The sequence below is a fragment of the Triturus cristatus genome, chromosome 10, assembly GCF_964204655.1.
Source record: "Triturus cristatus chromosome 10, aTriCri1.1, whole genome shotgun sequence".
Taxonomy (NCBI): domain Eukaryota; kingdom Metazoa; phylum Chordata; class Amphibia; order Caudata; family Salamandridae; genus Triturus; species Triturus cristatus.
Window position 1 is genome coordinate 1,159,908,149 of NC_140593.1, and position 23,118 is coordinate 1,159,931,266.

General features: G+C 44.5%; 1 protein-coding gene across 5 annotated transcripts in view; it reads left to right on the plus strand.

Annotated features, from left to right (window-relative positions):
- Window positions 1-23,118, plus strand: part of LOC146796821 (metalloproteinase inhibitor 4-like) — a 334,973-nt gene that overhangs the window by 219,815 nt on the left and 92,040 nt on the right. The window contains exons 1-3 of one of the 5 annotated variants that reach the window (XM_085629553.1): window positions 12,783-12,853; window positions 14,453-14,529; window positions 16,071-16,230. The exons of 1 other annotated variant lie outside the window; for it this stretch is intronic. Coding sequence is in view for 1 of the 4 variants with exons in the window: in XM_085629551.1 (XP_085485677.1) it covers window positions 19,127-19,170 (44 nt within the window). In the remaining 3 variants the exon portion in view is untranslated. Of the gene's footprint in view, window positions 1-12,752; window positions 12,854-14,452; window positions 14,530-16,070; window positions 16,231-19,093; window positions 19,171-23,118 lie in introns of those variants that run through there. 3 more of the 5 variants (XM_085629554.1, XM_085629551.1, XM_085629552.1) reach the window with 3 other exon arrangements.

The following is a 23,118-nucleotide window of genomic DNA, read 5'->3' on the forward strand; positions in this document are numbered from 1 at the left end:
ACACAGGTGGTAGCAAAAAGGACACAAAACATGTACCGACCAACTAATAGGTAGAAGGTAATATCCCTTATTTCCACAAATGAAATAGGTGTTGTGTGATGAGAAAAAACTGCTGTTGTTAGCTCCAGTAATATTTAACACCAGAGTACAATCACTTTTCCCCACAGGAATACTGCCAATACTGTTCACACAAAGGTCTGCTCGAGCTCTAGTAATAGCTATAACAGGAGGTCCATTACCCTTGGCAGTTCGAGTGTTAGGGAAAACATAGTGTGTGGAAGAATTTCCTCGGTGATACTCCTCCATTTCCCATACAGTTCCTGTAGCTTGCGGATCTCCTTCCTCATCAGGATAGCATACTTTATTTAGCTGAGCATTGAGTCCTCCTACACCAGCATCAGTGATATTAGCAAGTTGAGAAACCCATAACAGTGGGAACCAGGCTCTGCAGGAGCTGTTATGTGAAAATGGCAAGGGAATGAAAGGAGTTCCTCCATTTTTCTGATCAGCTGGCATCATTCCACACACCCAACAGTTGGTGATGTTTGTAGCATTGTGGGTGTGATGCAAAATTTGAATAAACGTATTGTTGAGATAGAACAGCCTGTGCTTCTTCTCATGATAAGGAAGGGTGAAGTAATAGTGATCAATGGGGACAGGAGTAGTAGCAGTCAGTACATTTTGAGCAGGGGCTATTTCCTCTACAACCAATGTTATGGTAGCAATGATGATAACAACTGAAGTGAGTCCAATAATGAACATAGTCTTTCGATCACAGACTCTTGCGGCAGTTTATTTCTTCTCTGTAGGCATGTTCATCTCGACATTGAACAACAAAGCAGATGGGGCCCTAAGGTCCTGGGCAGCTGTTTTCTTCACTGAGGTTGAGACGAGTAATTACAACTAGAAGACCCCCCTTTGCTAGTCAAGCTTGCACTACCCAGGACAGTGACTCAACTATTCTCTTTCAGCAACGAAGTGTCTTTCTTCCGGGGTCGTAGCTTGTATTGAGATGTACCAGGAATCGTGTCCTCAGATCCTTCAGGTGACGCAGCTCGGCCTCTCTCGGTGTCCAGGATATTGTAGTGATCTTTCAGCACAGGAGGTTCCACCAAGGCGGATGGCACCCTCTTGCAGTGGCTAGAATGGACCCAGTTCTTCCGACTGGTCACTTGGACTGCAGTTCTGGTCACTAGAAGAACTTGCTCTGGTCCCCGCCACCGAGGTTCCAGGCTACTCGACCTCTGGAACACCTTCACCATCACCTGGTCACCGGGCCATAGATCATGGCCATCACCTTGCGACCTGTCAGAAAGAGCTTCTCGGGCCTGTTGATGAATAGAAAGCAAACTGTCAGTCAACTGTGACAAATAGTCACTCATCAACACATGGGGAACATCATGTGAAGGGCATGGCTTTGGGACCCCCCAAATATTCACAGGTCTGTCAAAAACAACCTCATAAGGTGTAAGGCCGGATCGAGTATGGGGTATCGATCTAATGGAGAGCAATGCTAAGGGCAGGGCATCAGGCAATTTTTCACTCTAATCTAACAGGCACCAATGACACAGCACCTGTACCCTAAAACTCTAGTCCTTCCCTAACTCCTGTGTTGTCCTGCTGGCGCACTGCCCTTTCGTCGGGGTCGCAGAGTGTACCTAGTGTGCCCAGGCACCTCCTTATCAGCAAACAAAGGTGCAGACTTGCATTCACTTGGGGACCGGATCTCAGAGGTCTGATGCACAGAAACTGGAGTATCTGAAGCAACCTTTGTTTCAGAGGGGGTCCCCTCAGGCAAAACCTCCTTGCTCTTGTTATCGGTCTGTGACTCTCTTAGCTAGGCATCAAGAAAAGGAACAAAGCAAGAAATCAGCTTAGCATCCTGATTTGTGACCCCGTCTTTCACCCAAGAATTATCCGACAGTGGTTGGGGTACACGTTTCTTCCAGCCTTCCACCTTCACTGCTGTTATAGTGGCCAGCAACACCTGTGTTGGGTCCTTTCACCTCGGCTCCAAATTAGACTTGTGCTTAGTCTCAGTTGGATCTGATATCCTGGCCCCTCTGGCAATGGTTGTAGGGCAGCAGATATCTGTTAGTGAACAGAACGGAAATCTTTAGACACAACATACAAATAATCCATCAAAAGTGGATATTCAAGTTCAGAAACGCCACTATATTATTCTTCTGAAGAGCCTAAAAAAAAGGAATTTCAAAACAACTATTCTTTTAATGAACTTGTACTTATAAGTCATGGAAATCACAATTCAGCTTCTACTTTGAGAAGCTTCACTATTGTGCAAAACTGCAGACACCTCCGAAATTATTTTCCCTGCATAAGAACAACCATATTTTGCGCTTATGACCATGCTCTCATATTATAAGTGTAGCGGTAAACTCTAAAACTGTGAATGTAACAGAGATTCATATTACATGAATAACTGATTAATTAAACATAACCTAGTAGGTACATGAATTTTCCAGCAGAACTTGTTTGTGGCAGACAAGAAAACAAGCAAAGAACATTTTGTTCTTAAAAATGTGTACTAAGGGCATATAGGCATCTTTCATAGCATTGTGAACAATATGCATCATACTTTTCACGATCCGGGCCATGTAATATTATATTCATGGGAGAAACCTATTCATCATCTCTAGCAAGGGCTGTCAGCTTGATTACATAGACTAACTGATGAGGGACTCGTGATGCATCTGCGATTTATGTAGTGCTGTAATAAAATAAACAATAATGGTGATGTCACCTGGGATTTTGGAACAAAAATCACCAACATATAGTTCCCTTTAAAGGTCAAATAAGGGAACATCAGTCTATTCTACCCATCCTTTCATCCTTATCCAATTCCAATTTCATCAGTTTAAAGAAAGGAGGGGTAGTAACATGGCATATTTGTTTATTAATTTTGTTAATTCTAGCAATTTGTTCAAACAGTATTACTTAATAGCCAATTTAGACATGCACTGGTGAGGTGCTTTGTCTCTATTTATTCAAAAACATACTCACAGCATCCTGTGAAATAAATGACTAAAGCAAGCCCAACCATTGTCTCATGGCCGTTGCTGAACAACTCAGGCAGGCGAGAGAGAAAAAGAGAGAGAGTACACAACAACAAGCTGCCCTGTGTACTTTCCACGCAGAATTGCTCACAATAATACACATAATAGGGACATAAACCAAGAAAAAAGACACAATAAAACATATACCAAGCACAAAAACCCAAAAAACACAGTGTGTTACTTAATTTTGCTTACCCTTAATTTACCCAGGAGCTAGTCTCCTACCCCCCTTCGACAGTAGTTGACCTAAGCAGGTGAACTCCTGTCGACAATACTTACCCCCTTTGGCAGCTGGGCGCAAACAGACTTGTAGGAGGTAAATAGCTAGGGTAAACCATACTAAGGGCCATGTCCAATACTATTGGACTGTACCACTTTGTAAATTTTGATGTACAAGTACATTGAGCTAACTAGAAAACATGAATCCAATGACCAATTACCAATTCCTTTAGCTATTGTGCTGTTTAACATTATGGCGCATTAATGCAAACTTTATTTTATTTCCTCCTCATCTGACCCTAGCACAGCAACCTTAAATTGAAACCATTATTCTATATGAATGGCAGAGCAACTCTATGTGTCAGAAGCTGCACATGGCCCACAGCCACTGCTGCCCCTCCTTCTCTCTTATGGCTTCACAGAACCTGCCTGGTCTTTCACCAAAAATAATAAGCAGAGCCTCCCCTCTCTCTCTACGCTCTGGCCCCCTCCTTCGGAATGTCTTCCAGGGTCAAAGTGCCAGAACAAGCCTGCCAGAAATAAACCGTCCTTTTTTTTCATAGAGGGGGTGAGCACATTCCTACATGAACTTTCTAAAATATGTGTCTTTTTAAGCACAGAAATAAACAGCACTGTTTAATTCAAACATGCATTCTTCTTTACATTTTTCAAAAGTTACACTTTTCCTATTTCAAAACCAATGTATATTGTTACTATTATTTCTGATCAAACCATATTTTTATTTATGTATAATTATTTATTCATTTTTCAAAATGTAAAGTGTAATTCTTCCACTGGCATCTGCAGAACACAATAACAAACCAAATTGAGCTCAATCTAGATATTTTCAAGATGGGGCCACACACTCATAACACATAACACAGCTTGCTGAGGCAAGCCATCCTTACACAAAAGCACAGTCGCTATCCACTCAAACAAGTCCTTCACAAGCATCACCACTGGTGTCAGTCCACAAACCTCATAGACACTCAAACACACAATCAAACCACAAATCAACACCAGGACAAAAACAAAAGTCAGCCCACAGACTACACTCAAACCAAACCAATTGTAAACCATACTTACAAACAAAAGAGTTCTCAAAAGCAGTATAGTGACTGCACCAAGACAAGTAAACAGCCCAAAGACTGTTCCATGTTCAAGAAGACAGGCTCTAGCCCCAAGGTTCGCAAACACTCTGTGTCTTTTCCAAATCATACTTCTTCCATAAGGCATGCCTATTACAGGGGTCGGCAGACCCACCCAAACAAGATAGGGTAAAACCCCCAAGCCTTTGCAACAAGAGACCGAATTACCAATTGGCCTGGGGGAACACTCAAGAGCGCTCCGTATCACCACTTACGAATTTTACTAAATGCAGGCATGTTCTTCCAAGTATACCCATTCAAACAAATATCGTAAGGAGAAAAATCCCCACATTACTTGCCTTTATGTATTGCAATAAATAAACAAACAAACAAAACCAGAATCTTGGCCAAGCAAATCCAAAATCAAGAGTGCCGCTTCAGCGACCTACCAAACAAAAGTCTCCACCCTCCAACTGCCAATCCCTTGGTTGACCTAATAGTCACTGCAAAAACGGGCACCAAATGAAATATCAGTCGGGACCGCCTCCACCTGGAGGGTCAAATCGGGAAAGCCGGAAAAGTCACTTTGGTCGGCAAGACAAGGGTCTCCTCCTGCAGGGTACCGCCTCAGAAATATTCCATTCATCCGTCAAGACCACTCCTTCAGGGGACCGCGTCTCCAATGAGCCCCACTAGTTGGGCACCAAACTGTGGAAATGAGCCTTTTTAGTGGCTCACTGGTGCAGGGGTTTGCCCTTATCTGTCCACAGGTCCTTAGACCAACAAAATAGAGATTGGCACGGTAGCTGGAATTTAAAATAACAAGTTTATTCACTCATGAGTGAGACAACGTCCATACAACACCCTCAAATGTTCCAGGAGATAGTGGCTTGAATACACAGACCATGGGCCTTTTATACTGAGTTTTCTGCACTGGTAAACATGTAGTTACAAATAGAAGGGACAGGCCTACACAAGAATAACTACCGGCAATCATGGTCAAGTGGGAAATCACTTAGTCAGCAAAGTGGGAGGGGAGACAGAACTGCTAACATCAGTAGGATATGATAGACAGTTACATTCTCAAACAGGTGCATTCTAGCAGCTACAGGCCTTTATGAGCTCATACATTGCTTGAGCTTAGAATAGAAGGAGTTAACTAAAGCTGATGACTTAAGCAGAATAGAAAGGCAAGCAACAGTGAAGACGGAAGAATCACAAGGCTAACAAAATGGCTTCAGCTTATGCTAACAGCAATTATTTTCGATTTCCACACGCTCACAGCCAGGATCTCAAGTCAGGCACTGCGGCACCCACAGGCAACTCTGAGCCTCTTTGGTCGATGGGTTGCTAGGTAACCAACAACAGCGGCTTGTATTGGTGTAAGGCTACTGGTCACGAGCACACTTGTCACGGGGCAACCATGGACTCGGTGCCTGTGACAAGTGCACCACCGTGCTGCCGTTATGTACTGTCCCCCGAGTCCAAGCACTGGTGCTGTCACTTCAAACAGGGTACCTGCGGAGGGGGTAAGATGGAAGGGGCAGGGTAGGCTGTCGGGATGATAATGAAATCACGGCTGTGCATGCACTGCACCTTGGCTGCTGGGCGCTCAGCTGTGGCTGTACCCCTTATGGGGGTTCGAAAGTGCAGAACGCATTAAATCATTTTGTGTAATCACACACACACACACTGGTGACAGTAGAGTAAATTAGCACTTGTATCCTTAAGCACAGCGCCTCTCCCCACAAGCGTGGCCATGCTAATTAAAAACAGATGGCCCCTGCGCAGTTTTATTACAACCACGGCCTGCGTGGGAGACAAACGCGGCCATGCTAATTAAAAACAGATGGCCCCTGCAAGCCACTGCTGGCTCCCGAGAGCAAAACGCTCTGGGAGTAAACATTCCCTAAGAAGCTGGGACATCCACACGCCTTTGGCCAATTGCATACTAAAGCCAGATGCAAAGGCCAATCGCATGTGAGCACCACACGCACGAGCTTCTACAAAAGCTGGAGAAAGCTGAAGTGATTCCAAAAGGTCGATTCCTAGGGCAGCGCATGTGCACTGCGCTAGGCTCGACCTAAAAATAAAATAAAAACAATGGAATGCCGAATTGAGCAGCCAGGGCCAAGTTCAGTACAGGTAAACAACCCCCCCCCCAAACTCCCCAACAGCCAGGATGGCCAGCCAGAGTCCGAGGGGAAGAGGAAATACAGATTCAGGGCTCCATATGTCAAGAGGCGCATCACTGGGAAAAACCAGGGATGCATCTCTTTTGATAGCGCTTCCACTGCAACACCATGGCAGCCAAAGCCTGGCAGCTTGGACAGTACCCGGGGCCTGTAGTCTTCACTGGGCCTGCGTCTAAGACCCCGAGTGGGAGGTGGAGGTGCTGTGGAGTTGCTGCGGCCTGACGGTGTAGGCGGGCCGCGTTGAGATAAAGCCTTTAGGACGTGGCAGTAGACATTGAGGCATAGTCAATCGCCCTTATCTGGTGGTGAAGTCTGGCAGGTCACATGGAGACAGGTTGCTGACCTGTGTGAGAAGACTGTCTGGCCCCCCCTTGGAGCTGTGATTGGTAGAGGCACTTCTGTGCACCAACAGGACGGAGGATGTAGCACTGCCTGGACGCTGTGGAAGGTAAGGCCCCTGAGCTGCGCCAAACTTGTGTGGTGGGAGTGCTGCAACCTCATGCCTAAGTGGGCCCTGTTGCATCACCTGCATCGGGAGGTTCCCCAGCAGACTTGGCGACGACTGCTGTACCTAGGCTTGTGAAACCCCACATGGCTGAGGCTCCTGCTGGCTGAGTCACAGATTCTGACAGAGCACGGCGGATTGAGCACCGGTGTCGATGTCCAGATGTGGAGAAGGTGGGACGGGCAGCGGAGGAGTCCTTGGGGTCGTGTTGGGCCCAGGCCTAGCACTGGTCTGTGGCGCACACTGTGCCCTGAGCAATCTCTGTACTGCAGAGGACGCACATTGCAGATGAGACCGCACAAGACTGGTGAGGGACTCCACTAACTGGCTCCAGTTGCTCAGATCGACCATTGTTGGCAGCGGATGCCAGGGAACCAGGGACCGGTTCGGGCTCTTGGGTGTGCAGGGGACTATCCCTTAGCGGTCTTTCTCTTCCCACAGCTCAGAGCCATCTGCTAGCTGCTGCTGCTGTCCCCATAAGATGCTGCTGGTTCCTTTGACCCGTGGATCAGATGTCCGAGGCCCTCCAACCCAGCAGGCTCCAGCCTGCGCCTCATTGTTGGTGGTCCAGTGGTAGAGAATCACTGCTTTGCTGCTTGACTGACTTCCTGTCCCTCTTTTCTGCTGTTCCTGTCCCTCATTCTGCTCTTCTCTGTTGCTTTCTACCTTTGGCTTTGTATTTATTTCTTTGCCGTGTTTGTCTTTGTCTTTCCTGTGCTTTTGTACAGTTGCTTTTTCTCTGTCCGGTCATTGATGCTGCAATCCTCCGCAGCCCCACCCCCTCCAGTGTCCTTTCCCACATTTCCCACCTTCCAGCTGTTCAGCCCCCCGCAGCACTACTTAATGCTGAACGCTGTGCGGCCATGAGCAGCGGGTGTGCCACTGGTGCGCCGCATGGGCGCCAAAGGCAAGCCCGTCTGCAATGTCCGTGCATCGACTGTGTCCAGTGCAAGTGACCCTGCCTCTCAGACACTCCACCCCTATGACTCCAGCACCCTCCTTGCCCACAACCCTGGACGCCACTCCACCTGCCATCTAGCATCACCATATAATACCCTTGCACTCTTTGCCTGCCAAAACTGAAAACGCAACTTCTGCCACATCAACATACCAACATCCTGGCAGATGAGGGGTGAAACCCGGAAACCGATCCTAGGATGACCTGGCAGTTCAGGCTGCACTGTTCTTATTGGGCACAAGGTTAAGACTGACTTGCATATGGCCAGGTGTAAACTGGAGTGGCATGCTGAGCAACAGAAAGATGGATTTAAGGTAGATCTCTTGACTGGGGTGAATGGAAGGCATTGTTCTGCATTCTGTCCATCAATGGTTCTCTTTGTAATTGTCACCCCGAGTGGGACGGGTTTGCCCAGACGTGGGTCCCGTGCTCTCCATGCCACTGGAGTCAAGCTATCCTGGCTGATGGGGGGTGAATCCCCGAAACCAGTTCTAGGATGCTTGTTTCCAGACCAGGAAGGACCTGGCCTGGCAGTTCGGGCTGGACTGTTCCCATTGGGCACAGGGTCAAGACTGATTTGCATTTGACTGGGCTCAAACTGGAATAGCATGTCGAGCAGAAAAACAATGGATGTAAGCCCAGATCTCTGTACTGGGGTGAATGTAAGACATTGTTCTGAATTCAGTCCATCAATTATTCTTTTTGTATTTGTCACCCCGAGTGGGACAAGTATGCCGGGATGTGGGTTCCGTGCTCACCATGCCACTGGAGTCAAGCTATCCCGGCTGATGAGGGGTGAGTCCCCGAAACCGGTCCTAGGATGCTTGTTTCCAGTCCAGGGAAGACCTGACCTGGCAGTTCGGGCTGGACTGTTCCCATTGGGCACAGGGTCAAGATTGATTTGCATATGGCTGGGTTCAAACTGGAATGGCATTGGAAGCCAAAAGATGGATTTTGGCCGAGATCTCTGTTATGGGGATAAATGTTAGACATTGTTCTACATTCTGTCCATCAATGGTTCTTTTTGTATTTGTCACGCCGAGTGGGACGGCTATGCCCAGACATGGGTCCTGTGTTCTCTATGCCACTGGAGTCAAGCTATCCTGGCTGATGAGGGATGAAACCTCAAAACCCATCCTAGGATGATTGTTTCCAGTCCAGGGAGGACCTGGCCTGGCAGTTCGGACTGGACTGTTTCCATTGGGCACAGGGTCAAGACTGATTTGCATATAGCTGGGTTCAAACTGGAATGGCATTGGGAGAAGAAAACGATGGATTTAGGCCCAGAGCTCTGTACTGGGGTGAATGTAAGACATTTTTTTGAATTCTGTCCATCAATTATTCTTTTGGATGAGTCACCCCGAGTGGGACGGGTATGCCCGGACGTGGGTCCTGTGCTCTCCATGCCACTGGAGTCAAGCTATCCTGGCTGATGAGCGGTGAAACCCCGAAACTGGTGCTAGGATGCTTATTTCCAGTCCAGGGAGGCCCTGGCCTCGCAGTTCTGGCTGGACTGTTCCCATTGGGCAGAGGGTCAAGACTGATTTGCATATGGCTGGGTTAAAACTAGAATGGCATGGGGAACAAAAAAACCAATGGATTTAGGCCCAGATCTCTGTACTGGGGTGAATGTAAGACATTGTTCTGAATTATGTCCATCAATTGTTCTTTTTGTATTAGTCACCCCAAGTGAGACGTGTATGCCCAGACGTGGGTCCCGTGCTCTCCATGCCACTGGAGTCAAGCTATCCTGGCTGATGAGGGGTGAAACCCCGAAACCGGTCCTAGGATGCTTGTTTCCAGTCCAGGGAAGACCTGGCCTGGCAGTTTGGGCTGGACTGTTCCCATTAGGCACAGGGTCAAGACTTTTATTTTGGCGAAGGGGAGCGCAACATTAATCTTTGCAGCACTATCCAGCACCCAAAAATCTTATATGTGGACCCAAGTGTTTGCACCAATTTTAAGACCAGCTATTTGTTGGTCTTAAAAACTGCCTCTAACTGAACTTAGCAGCAGTTTTGGAGGGTTATTGTTGTATGGAGATTTCATTGTAAATATTGCAAAGTGTGGTTAGTAGCAGTTTTTACACTGGAACGCCTACCTTGTCTCTCATTTTTGTTAAGTAAGTCTAACAGAAGTGGTGATCTTGAAAATTCACATTTGCGTTGGTAAATTGTCTCTAACTGGAGTTAGCAGCAATTTGTAAATACGGAGATAAAATAAAAGCCGCAGTAATGTCCAAAAAATTACGCTATGGTGGTGTTAAGTTCTTGTAAATATGCCCCTGATTGGGATGGAAGCAAGAAATGGCACAGGCTGAACCTCCTACAAATGTATTAGTGCTGTGAACAAGCTTTATTCGACAATTTGTCATAAAAGTGAAATACAGAACATATTACTGGAAGGATATTTCGATATCAATAAACAGAATAATTAAGCATGATTGAAAGACTTCCTTAAAATACAAATTTATCTTCATGACATTGTCTTAAAAACCATAAAACAATGATAAAATAGCATTAATAGCTTACATAAAGGACAACCATTAAAAAACCATTAAAAAACAAGCACCGTTAGAAAACCCAGGTAAAAGGAAATTAAAAATTTGTCCTAGCATATGGAGCAAGCGTTATGGGGCTAATACTTTTAATCACAGTTTAATTATCGAACTTCGTATACAGGTGCAAAAAAGAGCAATTGTTAGGTGGGAGAGGAGTGTGATCTTATCGTCCAAGCCTTAAGAATTTAACAATTTTGCTACAGCTGTAATGATTGGAATAGAAGTGTTTGTGCGTAGAATTCTTCCTGCTACTTCACCCCTAAAGTAAAGTAGTACTCTTGTAGCTATGTTTTACATACTCTTACATTCCTTTCTGCATTGCCTTAAAACATCTAAAATGTGAATAAAATGTAAGTATTCAGGGAATACAGTGTGCTCTACAATTACACCGTGCCATTTACTAATATGCAGTTGGCGGTACAGCACTGGTTTCCAAAGGCACGTAAAGGTACGTAAAAGGGAATGTGGCCAATGGGCAGTCTTCAGTGTTGTAATGAGGATGACGTGACCCTCCCATTTTCGCCCCACCGAGTTGCACGCTGGTTATCTTAGCAGGCGTTCTGCAACCAGTAGCCTGTGAGCTGGTATCTCAGCAGCCACCTGTAAGTATCTTTCCTATGAGCAGTCCAGCCTACTAAATTAGAAGCTCTTGCTTGGTTGAATTAAATATATGTGCTCCAAAATTGAAAAGTGTTTATTCGAGGCAACATGTGCATTTTCAGAATTTATAAGCTGATGCTTGAATTTCTAAAACATATTTAAAGGTGGAATTTGAAGGACATGAAATAAATTAAAAATCATCTGGTCTTGGGCAGACCTATTGGTAATTTTATGAACTTGGTGCCAGGAACATTGTAAATATGGCTCTTATGTATTGCCCTGCAGAGGCATGCCACATTGACAAAGCATTTTTTACATCACAGCTGGCAACCGCGCCCGATGTACCTGCCAACTTACAAATTAATGCCACCATGTGAGGATGGGTGAGGCCTTGAAGGGTGCAGGTCTGGTGCTCAGAGCTATCTAAGAGGCACTCTGCCCCCTCATCAAGCTCCCACGCCCCACCCAAAAAAATAAAAACAAAGGGTCATTGAGGCTGCCACTGATGCCCTGGGGTGTTTTCACACCTCTTAATGGACGACGGATTCTTCCTGCCTCCGAAAATGAGCTAAAATCCTACTGTTTCCAGTGGTTTTCGGCTCATTTTCCCTGCACTGAGAGATTTCGGATTCTCACTGGATGACCATCTGAAGGGAGCCAAAATCGAGTGACACACGGTGGGTGGCCCGTGTGAGCCGGCAGGTCTGGAACACTGCTGGTAATACTGCATGTAGTGGGCACTAATGTAACCCTGGCTGATGTTGTCACTATTACAACTCTCACAATATTACTAGCTCAGGATGATTTACTTGAAAATAATTAGCACTCCTTACAGAAAAGGCTGGAGCCCCCTGCCTTAGACAATAAAGATAACCTCTCTTATTGCACAAGCTGTCGAGGCCACTGATGCAAAGATTCTTTTGGTGGGCTGCATATTGTTCGTTGCCTTTTTTAGCGCGTATGTTTGTTGGTTGCCTGCAGATCCCTGCCTCATTTCGTCCATTTTTCAGAGGATACCTGAGCACCGCGGTAGATTCAGGCCACTCAGGGGCATGGTTTGGTCTGTGAATTTGGGGGAGGGTGTGTGAATTTCAGATTTGCCAACAAATACACTGGCTTTTATTGTTAAAATACATTATACAACAAGGAGGGTGCACCCCTTTGACAGAAAGGAGCAGTGGAAAGGGAGAGAAATGCAGACTAGTAGGGCTACTTAGAGAAAACACAAGATTTTGTAAAAACCAACATAAAGGGAGAGTGTGTGTGTGTTTCTTGTCACTGTGTATATGTAAAAATATCTGATGAAATCCAACACACACCTCACCACACCCAACTTAAACCACGTGTACCCCAATTATTTATCAGAAAATATATTTATTAGGGAGGTGTAATACTCCAAACATCCCTCCTGAACCTACGCCCCTAAGGCCACGTCCTGGTTTCTGTTTGCCATCTTCCCATTTGAATCCCTAGCCCAGTAGGTATGTCAATATTGAATTTCTTAGTGCAGACATGCTGCTCAGTTCCTGTGTCCAAAGTTTATTTAATGAGTTGTGTTTTTGTAGCACGCCCTGCACAATCCTTTCTAAAGCTTTACCGACGCAGCGTTGGAGTACATTGAAAACTTTGTGCTGCGGTTTGCATATGTTTTCAGGTAACTTTTCTATTACAGGAATCCAGGGTAATCAATAAACCAATACTATAGATGAGAGGGGCAAAGGGGGAAGTCCAAAAACGCAGTTAACATTACTGAGCGACGATGCAAATTTAAACATGCTCTTATTAAAGCTAATCGCTAGAAATACGGTGACGGTGCAAATTTAAACATGCTCTTATTAAAGCTAATCGCTAAAAATACTGTGACGGTGCAAATTTAAACATGCTCTTATTAAAGCTAATCGCTAGAAATACTGTGACGGTGCAAATTTAAACATGCTCTTATTAAAGCTAATCGCTAGAACTATGATGGTGCAAATTTAAACATGCTCTAGTTAAATCTATTTAGAATCAATTTCGGAACAACATTTTACAAAATAAATTACCCTTGAGCCCCATATGGTGACTTAATACAAAACAAATGTTGAAAGTGAATTAGTTCATTAAACAATGATTGATTCGTTGTTTAATGAACTAATTCACTTTCAACATTTGTTTGTATTAAGCCACCACATGGGGCTCAAGGTTAATTTATTTTGTTAAATTTTGTCCCGACATTGATTCTGAAAAGAATCCCTTGAAGGCATCATTACCTGAACGTTTAGATTACCCAAGCCTCCAAGGGTTTATTGGATTGCCCATGGTTTTGTATACTAGTTAAATCTAAGCATGCAGTTGTGATTACTGAGTGATGGTGAACATTTAAACATGCTCTTAGTAAATCTAAGCACGCAGCTAGGAATACTGAGTGACGTTCCAATTTAAAATGTTCTAATTACATCTAAGCACTTAATTACTGGGTGATGGTGCAAATATAAAATGCTCTAAATACATCTAAACATGCAGGTGGGATTACTGAGTAACGGCACAAATTTAAAAAGCTCTAATTAAATCTAAGCACGTAATTAAGACACACCGGTAGGTTTACTGAGGGAGGGTACAAATATAAAATGTTCTTATTAAATATAAGCATACAGGCAGGATTACTGAATGAAGGTACAAATTTAAAGGCGCTAATTAAATCTAAGCACACAGCTAACGAAACTGAATGACGTAAATGTACACATGCTCTATTTAAATCTATGCATGCAGCTAAGAATGCTGAGTGATGGTGTACATCTACACATGCTCTAATGAAAGTTAAGCAGACACTTGGAATCACTGAGTAATGGTTCAAATCTGAAAATGCATTTTGGGTATATGGTGGGCTCTTATGGAGCCCCTAATAGGTGTAATGCTTGCACTGGTTCAATCTTGAAGTACAATGAATAAATTCAGCAGTTAATGAGGGAAGGAGAAGGAACAAAGGAGAGATATTATTCAGGAGAAATGTCAGTGTGCAGTGAATAGAAATATCCTGATTTTATGATCTTTCCGGAGACAAATGAAGCAGTGTTGTCATCAGTCACGGAGGTGGAACCGATAGGTGAAGAAGGTGTCTATGGCATTACAGAGAGGACAAGGATAGCTTTGAAGTAAATAGATGAGCGACCAGAAGTATGAAGAACCCGGCAAGTTTCAGAGCAGAGGCGAGAGCAGTGCATGGAGTTGGAGCGAGGCTAGACTATCCGTACATCACTATTTTCTCCATCGACAGAGGCAGATGTGCAAGACTGACTTCACTTAGTCGATGGCAGGAGAAGCCCAGAGCTCGAGACAAAGCATGGAGGACAGGTATGGAGTTGGTACTGTGGGAGAAATGATAGACTGTAAAAGTGTCAACTCTTTCCATGAAGGATTGATCAGGGAACGATGGCAGAGCTTAGCTGCTGGGATGACTGCAGATGAGGATGTGTAGTATGCTTTCTGATGAGGACTTTCACTTGGGACTGTTGGTTGTGTTGAGTGTTTGATTGCGGAAGGATAGGTTCCATGTGCAAACACACTTTGCAAAATGATTGCTTTTCCAAAAATATGAATTCCAAAATATTGACTGCCAAAAGGTCGACTTAATAAGATCATTCACACAAAAAATCTTACTTCGATTGTATTCCCACATCAGATGACTATCACTTCCTACGAATTTTAGTTCAGGATTAATTTACTTTTCCAACCAGTCCAGTGATGTGTTATCGTCCACAATATGGATCTGATACATTGATGCTTGACACGTATGTCACTCAAGATTGCAAGGAGAGTACAGGTGCTGGGGCCAGGAGGTATTCGAGAACAAGCTAGATGTGAACAGAGGAAGGTAAATGACGTGAGGCAGATAGAGCCAACAGGGACAAAGAGACAGCCATGTTAAACATGGTGCTCACTCCACCACATTGTTTGATGTACAGGGATGGTGCATAATGCACGGATGCAGAGTTAGTGTTTATATGTATCGCTATTTATTAATAGAACATTTTTTGTGATAACCAGTTGTTGCAGAATGGAGTTAAGCTATCATTAATGGTGAGATTACTACCGTTTTTGGAGGACAGCCATGATATTACCATGTTTCACAGAGACAATACTAGCAGCATGCTTAGATAACTTAACCTCTTCAATGCCCATGACGAGCTGGTCTCGTCATGGGCCGCGGTTGCGCTGTGCCCATGACGAGACCAGCTCGTCATAAACCCCGCCCGCTAATGCAACGGCCGGCACAGGGCGGGGAAAGGGGCTGGCACTGAAGGGGTTAAAGGAAGTGTACAAAATGTCAAAGTCAAGAGCCACCTATACAGGAATTTTATATCTTGACTTCGCCTCATTTGTTCTATTATTTTCAATAAACATGACTTTTTTTATCCAGCACTAGTTGAATATTTGTACCTGATAGTTTCAACTGTCTATGTCTTTCTTTATTTAAATATTTATTATTTATCTTAATTCTTTGTATTCTTCTCTCCATTCATCACCTTTTGTTATTTAATTTATTTTGTGATAATTCTTACTATTTTACAATTGATTTTTCCTTTCTGAAGCTTTCATTGTCTGCTTTAATTTGTACTTTGCTGTTTTATTTTACTAATTTTTTATTTTTGTGTTTTTTCCTTAAATTTCCGTTTTTTCTATTTCTACATCTTCCTTACCTTCCCTTTTAGACGTTCCATTTTTTAAAATTGTTATTTTAATTCTTCATACTTGGTTCATTTGATTTGTTTTAATGTTTCTTGTTTGGTATTTTTGTCCTTACCTTCAAAGGCATTTTTATCAGTTCTGTTGAATTCCCTTTCCACATCACTGCCTCATTAAACTTATCATTATTATCTATTTTTTTTGCACAGTATGTTAATCTAGGCACGCCCGCAAGTGGGCAGATGCGAACCACCTGCTGCACAAGACACGTCAAACCAGCCTCATTGCTTATATATGGAGGGTCAACATTAAAAAAACAGGCTAGCCCTATTCCCCTTAAGCCAGGATAACGTGCGACTAGCTAAACAGGTGAACTGAATTTATTTATTTCATTGATGTTCTTTTTCTTATGTTGTTAATATTATTATAGTGTTGATTTCTGGTTGTGATTTTTTTATTGTTGACGCTGTTATTCTAATTGTGCTTTTGATGCTTTTGCTGTTTTGAGTTGTTCTTGTTATTATAGGGTGCCACTTAGAAGAGTTAATAACCTTGGCTGAATATTTAGCTACATGGACAAGATGGCTGCATTTCTGTGCCCAACTAAATAGGGCAAGGTGACATTTGCAGAATAAGAAGAAAGGGAGTTTCTCTGTTAACGACTGAAAGAAGCTCTTGATACCTGCTCCATATTGCAACCTACAGAGCAAACAAAAAGGGCAGATGTGACCAATCCTCTTTAGGAGAGTTTAGGAGATCCACTCCCAAATGCATTGAGCTTACAGCATCATATTAAAAATGTATACGTCTAAGAAGTCTTAGAATTTATAGGAAGGTGACTAGGAATGCATGCCGTAATCCATTAGTTTAGGATCTGGCACTTCACTTAGCAGCAATATTACTCCGCAGCAGTAAATCACTTATGAGTCTATGGGAAAAGTGTGTGTTCTGTTAAGGTTTATTGTTAAAATATATTATACAACAAGGAGGGTGCATCCCTTTGACAGAAAGGAGCAGTGGAAAGGGAGAGAAATGAAGACTAGTAGGGCTACTTAGAGAAAACACAAGATTTTGTAAAAACCAACGTAGAGGGAGAGTGTGTGTGTGTTTCTTGTCACTGTGTATATGTAAAAATATCTGGTGAAATCCAACACACACCTCACCACACCCAACTTAAACCACTTGCACCCCAATCATTAATCGGAAAATATATTTATTAGGGGGGTGTAATACTCCAAACATCCCCCCTGAACCTACGCCCCTATGGCCACGTCCTGGTTTCTGTTTGCCATCTTCCCATTTGAATCCCTGGCCCAGTAGGTATGTCAATATTTGATTTCTTAGTGCAGACATGCCGCTCAGTTCCTGGTGCCAAAGTTTATTTAATGAGTTGTGTTTTTTGTAGCACGCCCTGCACAATCCTTTCTAAAGCTTCACCGATGCAGCGTTAGAGTACATGAAAAATGTGTGTTGCGGTTTGCATATTGAATATTACAGGAATCCAGGGTAATCAATAAACCAATACTATAGATGAGAGGGCTAAAGGGGGAAGTCCAAAAACGCAGTTAACATTACTGAGCGACGATGCAAATTTAAACATGCTCTTATTAAAGCTAATCGCTAGAAATACTGTGACGGTGCAAATTTAAACATGCTCTTATTAAAGCCAATCGCCAGAAATACTGTGAGGGTGCAAATTTAAACATGCTCTTATTAAAGCTAATCGCGAGAAATACTGTGACAGTGCAAATTTAAACATGCTCCTATTAAAGCTAATCGCTAGAAATACTGTGAGGGTGCAAATTTAAACATGCTCTTATTAAAGCTAATCGCGAGAAATACTGTGACGGTGCAAATTTAAACATGCTCTTATTAAAGCTAATCGCGAGAAATACTGTGACGGTGCAAATTTAAACATGCTCTAGTTAAATCTATTTAGAATCAATGTCGAAGCAACATTTTACAAGATAAGTTACCCTTGAGCCCCATATGGTGACTTAATACAAAACTAATGTTGATAGTGAATTAGTTCATTAAACAATGATTGATTCGTTGTTTAATGAACTAATTCACTTTCAACATTTGTTTGGATTAAGTCACCACATGGGGCTCAAGGTTAATGTATTTTGTTAAATTTTGTCCCGACATTGATTCTGAAAAGAATCCCTTGAAGGCATCATTGACTGAAGGTTTAGATTACCCAAGCCTCCAAGGGTTTATTGGATCGCCCATTGTTGTGTGTACTAGTTAATCTAAGCATGCAGTTGTAATTACTGAGTGATGGTGAAAATGTACACATGCTCTTATTAAATCTAAGCATGCAGCTTGGAATACTGAGTGACGTTCCAATTTAAAATGTTCTAATTACATCTAAGCACTTAATTACTGGGTGATGGTGCAAATATAAAATGCTCTAAATAAATCTAAACATGCAGGTGGGATTACTGAGTAACGGCACACATTTAAAAAGCTCTAATTAAATCTAGGAACGTAATTAAGATTACTAGGTGATGGTGCAAATTTAAAATGCTACAATTCAATCTAAGCACGTCGGTAGGTTTACTGAGGGAGGGTACAAATGTAAAATTTTCTTATTAAATCTAGGCATACAGGCAGGATTACTGAATGAAGGTACAAATTTAAAGGCGCTAATTAAATCTAAGCACACAGCTAACGAAACTGAATGACGTAAATTTACACATGCTCTATTTAAATCTATGCATGCAGCTAAGAATGCTGAGTGATGGTGTACATTTACACATGCTCTAATGAAAGTTAAGCAGACACTTGGAATCACTGAGTAATGGTTCAAATCTGAAAATGCATTTTGGGTATATGGTGGGCTCTTATGGAGCCCCTAATTGGTGTAATGCTTGCACTGGTTCAATCTTGGGGTACAATGAATAAATTCAGCAGATAATGAGGGAAGGAGAAGGAACAAAGAAGAGATATTATTCAGGAGAAATGTCAGTGTGCAGTTAATAGAAATATCCTGATTTTATGATCTTTCCTGAGACAAATGAAGCAGTGTTGTCATCAGTCACGGGGGTGGAACCGATAGGTGAAGAAGGTGTCTATGGCATTACAGAGAGGACAAGGATAGCTTTGAAGTAAATAGATGAGCGACCAGAAGTATGAAGAACCCGGCAAGTTTCAGAGCAGAGGCGAGAGCAGTGCATGGAGTTGGAGCGAGGCTAGACTATCCGTACATCACTATTTTCTCCATCGACAGAGGCAGATGTGCAAGACTGACTTCACTTAGTCGATGGCAGGAGAAGCCCAGAGCTCGAGACAAAGCATGGAGGACAGGTATGGAGTTAGTACTGTGGGAGAAATTATAGACTGTAAAAGTGTCAACTGTTTCCATGAAGGATTGATCAGGGAACGATGGCAGAGCTTAGCTGCTGGGATGACTGCAGATGAGGATGTGTAGTATGCTTTCTGATGAGGACTTTCACTTGGGACTGTTAGTTGTGTTGAGTGTTTGATTGCGGAAGGATAGGTTCCATGTGCAAACACACTTTGCAAAATGATTGCTTTTCCAAAAATATGAATTCCAGGTTTTCTCCTGTTGTCGCCCTTGGCTGCCCCTGATCATACCTGGCTGACCTTGTTCCTCGTCACCTCGTAGCTGCTGCACTGTCCCTCCCCCCCCTCCCGCCGCCGCGTTTCAGACCTTCGTGGCCGCAGCGTGGAGGGAGGGTGAGTGAGGACTACATCACCCAGACTCCCCGGGCCCACACCGGACACAGCGTCACCTGTCTAGTGCCCGGAGGCGCATTAAATACGACATCACTCCCGGTGGAGCGGGTGTTTCTCCTGTTGTCGCCCTTGGCTGCCCCTGGTCATACCTGGCTGACCTTGTTCCTCGTCACCTCGTAGCTGCTGCACTGTCCCCCCCCCCTCCCGCCGCCGCGTTTCAGACCTTCGTGGCCGCAGCGTGGAGGGAGGGTGAGTGAGGACTACATCACCCAGACTCCCCGGGCCTACACCGGACACAGCGTCACCTGTCTAGCGCCCGGAGGCGCATTAAATACGACATCACTCCCCGCGTCGTGGGATCGCGCGCGGGCGGCGCCGGGCTAAGCCCGGGCAAAGGGCGGGCCGTCTGAGGCTGTCCGAGGACGGAGGAGGCCGGGCTGGGCCACCCCCCTTTCGTGGACATACTGCCATCATTATTACACGTCAACGATAAGGTACTGTGCTACGCCAAATTGCCTTTCTGGTAACCTGGGTTTTACCTGGCTTGCTGCAGTGGATTGTGATATTGCTTTCTGCTATTTACTGGGTTGTTGCCGTACAGCTTGTACTGTATCATCGCTGTTGGGATAAAGTTATGGGCAAAAGGAAAGCCGTTGAGGGAGGGCAGACGAGTACTGGTAAAAAGGTGAAAAAGTCCAAGAAGAACACTCATGCCGCCATGAACTGTGTCCTGACCAGAATAGAGGAGATAGTGCATGACTGTGAGGACACGCTGCTTGATGAGCAAGCGGGGAACCAGACAGCTAAAGTCGCCCCTAAGATAAATGGCAAAATACCAACTATGTTTCATACTCACCGCTCCACAAAACAACAAAGGTCTGACCCCGCCTCCGATATCTCCACCTCTGTCTTGCAACACACCTCTTCACAACCCACGGCTACTACTACCACGAATACTTTAGAAGTAGTTCCAGTAAACTCGGACACTGCTCTACAAGCCCTATTATGCACCAACAGGTTCGCCTCCCTCGACCCTGACCTGTCTTATCCATCTAGCCAGGCCGCCGCGCCTATAGCGGATTCTTTGACTTCTACCAGGTCTGATAATTTTTCAGCGCTGTATGGCAGAGTTGTGAGACTAGAGGAGCTGGTGGCCGAACTTAGCAAGAGAGTGGAGAGTCTTACTAGGCACAAGGCCCCTTCCTTCACCTCCCTGGCCTTTCCATCTGCTCCTGGGACAGTCTTGCCTACGAAGAAGTCCGACTCATCAAAGACAATTCCCCTAAAAACTAATGTTGGTAATGTAAACATGGGCCCTCATAATAAGGGGAACATTTCCAGAGAAAATGACCAGCCTAAGTTACACCTAGATCTGCTGAGAAGCCCTGTACCATCAAGCTTAACCACTGTAGTTCCTCTTTCTAGATGCACTCTCAGCTCTCCTATATCTAGTCGAGACAACTCTGCATCTCATTCTCTAGTTCCTTTGTCAATCCCTTATCCTGTGTGCAGGGGCTTCTCGGTTTTCATGACTCATGCTCCAAAATTGAAATCACGCTATGTTCCTGAAAGCAGTGAATCCCTACATAACAAAGTTATACACTGGTTGAGATACGTAAGAGGATGTAGATCTATCATCAGAGAGGATATTACAAGGGTAAGGAGGCTTTCACGGGCGGATGCTGGCACTGATTGTATAGAGATCACTTTCAGGGATCCTATCTTAGCTGAAAACCTACTCCTGCTTGAGTATAGGACTTCACCACCAGCTCATTCTTCTATCTAGATTCGTAAGTTTCCTGTTTGGAATTCTCAGAGGGAGGGAGAGGAATCTGGCCTAAGACAAGTCGATTGACTACCCACTGCAACTACAGGTCCTCCCCTATATACACTCTCTCCCCACTTTGTTATGGGCCCATCCTCAAATAGCATTCCATCTCTTTACCCGCTCTCAAATGTTCGGGGTAAAGCTGCCGATAGCTTGGCAACCGATGTGAGCTCCTAAGTCAGTATGCCTGTAGCTATAGGGACCCCCTCCACGCCACCTTCCATGGGTGCTATTAAGTTGCTATCATGGAACACTGCAGGTCTAAGGAGGAACCTCACAGACCCTGTTTGGAGTGATTTCATTGACAAGTTTGATGTTATCCTCTTTCAGGAAACCTGGAGTTTGGTCCCCCTGCATAGATCAGGGTTTTCTACCTTTTCCGTTCCAGCGATTAGGTCCACACGAGGTCGACCCTCTGGGGGTCTTTTAATTTGGATCAATATTAGTCTGAACTGGACAGTTAAGTGGCATCCAACTACATCTCATGACCTCTTGCATATTTCTATTAAAGGGTCAGTCCATCAACTTCCCCTTGAAATATTTGACATTTATGCTAGGGGTACTCCCGGCGGACAAGCAAGTCCAACTGTCTCAGCTCTTGAGTCTGAACTCTCTGCAATCTCCCCTAAGGCGGGCGTCATAGTCGCCGGGGACCTAAACTGCACTTTTGAGGCCCTGAGCAGCGATGACATTCTGGGTATTGGTGATACTGACTCTAAACAGGGTATACCCCAACTAACTCTCCCACCATTGAAGAATTGGTCTAAAAGAGCAGTACAAATCAACGCTCTCACCTTGGAGTTTAACTTGAGGGCCACAAATGGCCGAACCCATTCAGATGGCCTGGGTGCCCCTACATTTACGAGAACCGGTGCCCCCTCACGTATCGATTATATCCTACTGAGTATAGAGATCTGGCCAGACCTGATTGATATGGTAGTGGTCGATAGGCCTGAGAGCGATCACGACCCCCTGTTTTTGCAACTCAGGAGGGGCCTGGCCACTACTTTTATCGAGCATCCGATTGAACAGAGGCCCGGGGCTAGAGAGGTGGCCCTCACAAATTGTAATAGACGTCTCAAGTGGCCCAGGGTGGCAAAGCGTGAGATGGACCTGGGTAAAATCAGAAGCTCAGTCAAAGATGGCATTGCAGCAATGGACTTACTCACTAGTTGCCACTCGAAGACCCTCCCCACCAATGAATTCCTAGAAGTCTACCAACAAACGATAGCAAGGGTTGGGAATTTCTTTGTGATACAGGAGAAGGGGGATCTAAAGCGGCACCCCCCAAAAACAGAAAACCCCTGGTTTTCACAAGACTGCAGGGTTATGAGACAGTCTCTATCTCAAGCCATTAAATCCAAGGACCAATTAGCCATTACTAATGCCTGGAAAATGTACTACAACACTATAAGGACGGCAAAGCGTATGTGGGATGAATCCCATTGGCAAGACTTAAAGGCCGCAGCACTGCTAAAAGATTCATCCCCTTTTTGGAACCTCGTAAACACTAGTATGAGGGGTGGGGCTGATCCAATCCCGAACCATATAACGGGGTCCCAATGGTATTCACACTTTTCAAACCTTTATTCATCTAGGGAAAGAGTGGGCCACGGGGAGCAGGTGCCTGAATCGGAGTATCCGGAACCTTCCGAGCCGGAGCCCGATTTTGCTATAATTGAGGTCCTCTCTGCAATAAATATGATTGCCCCGGGGAAAGCAGCTGG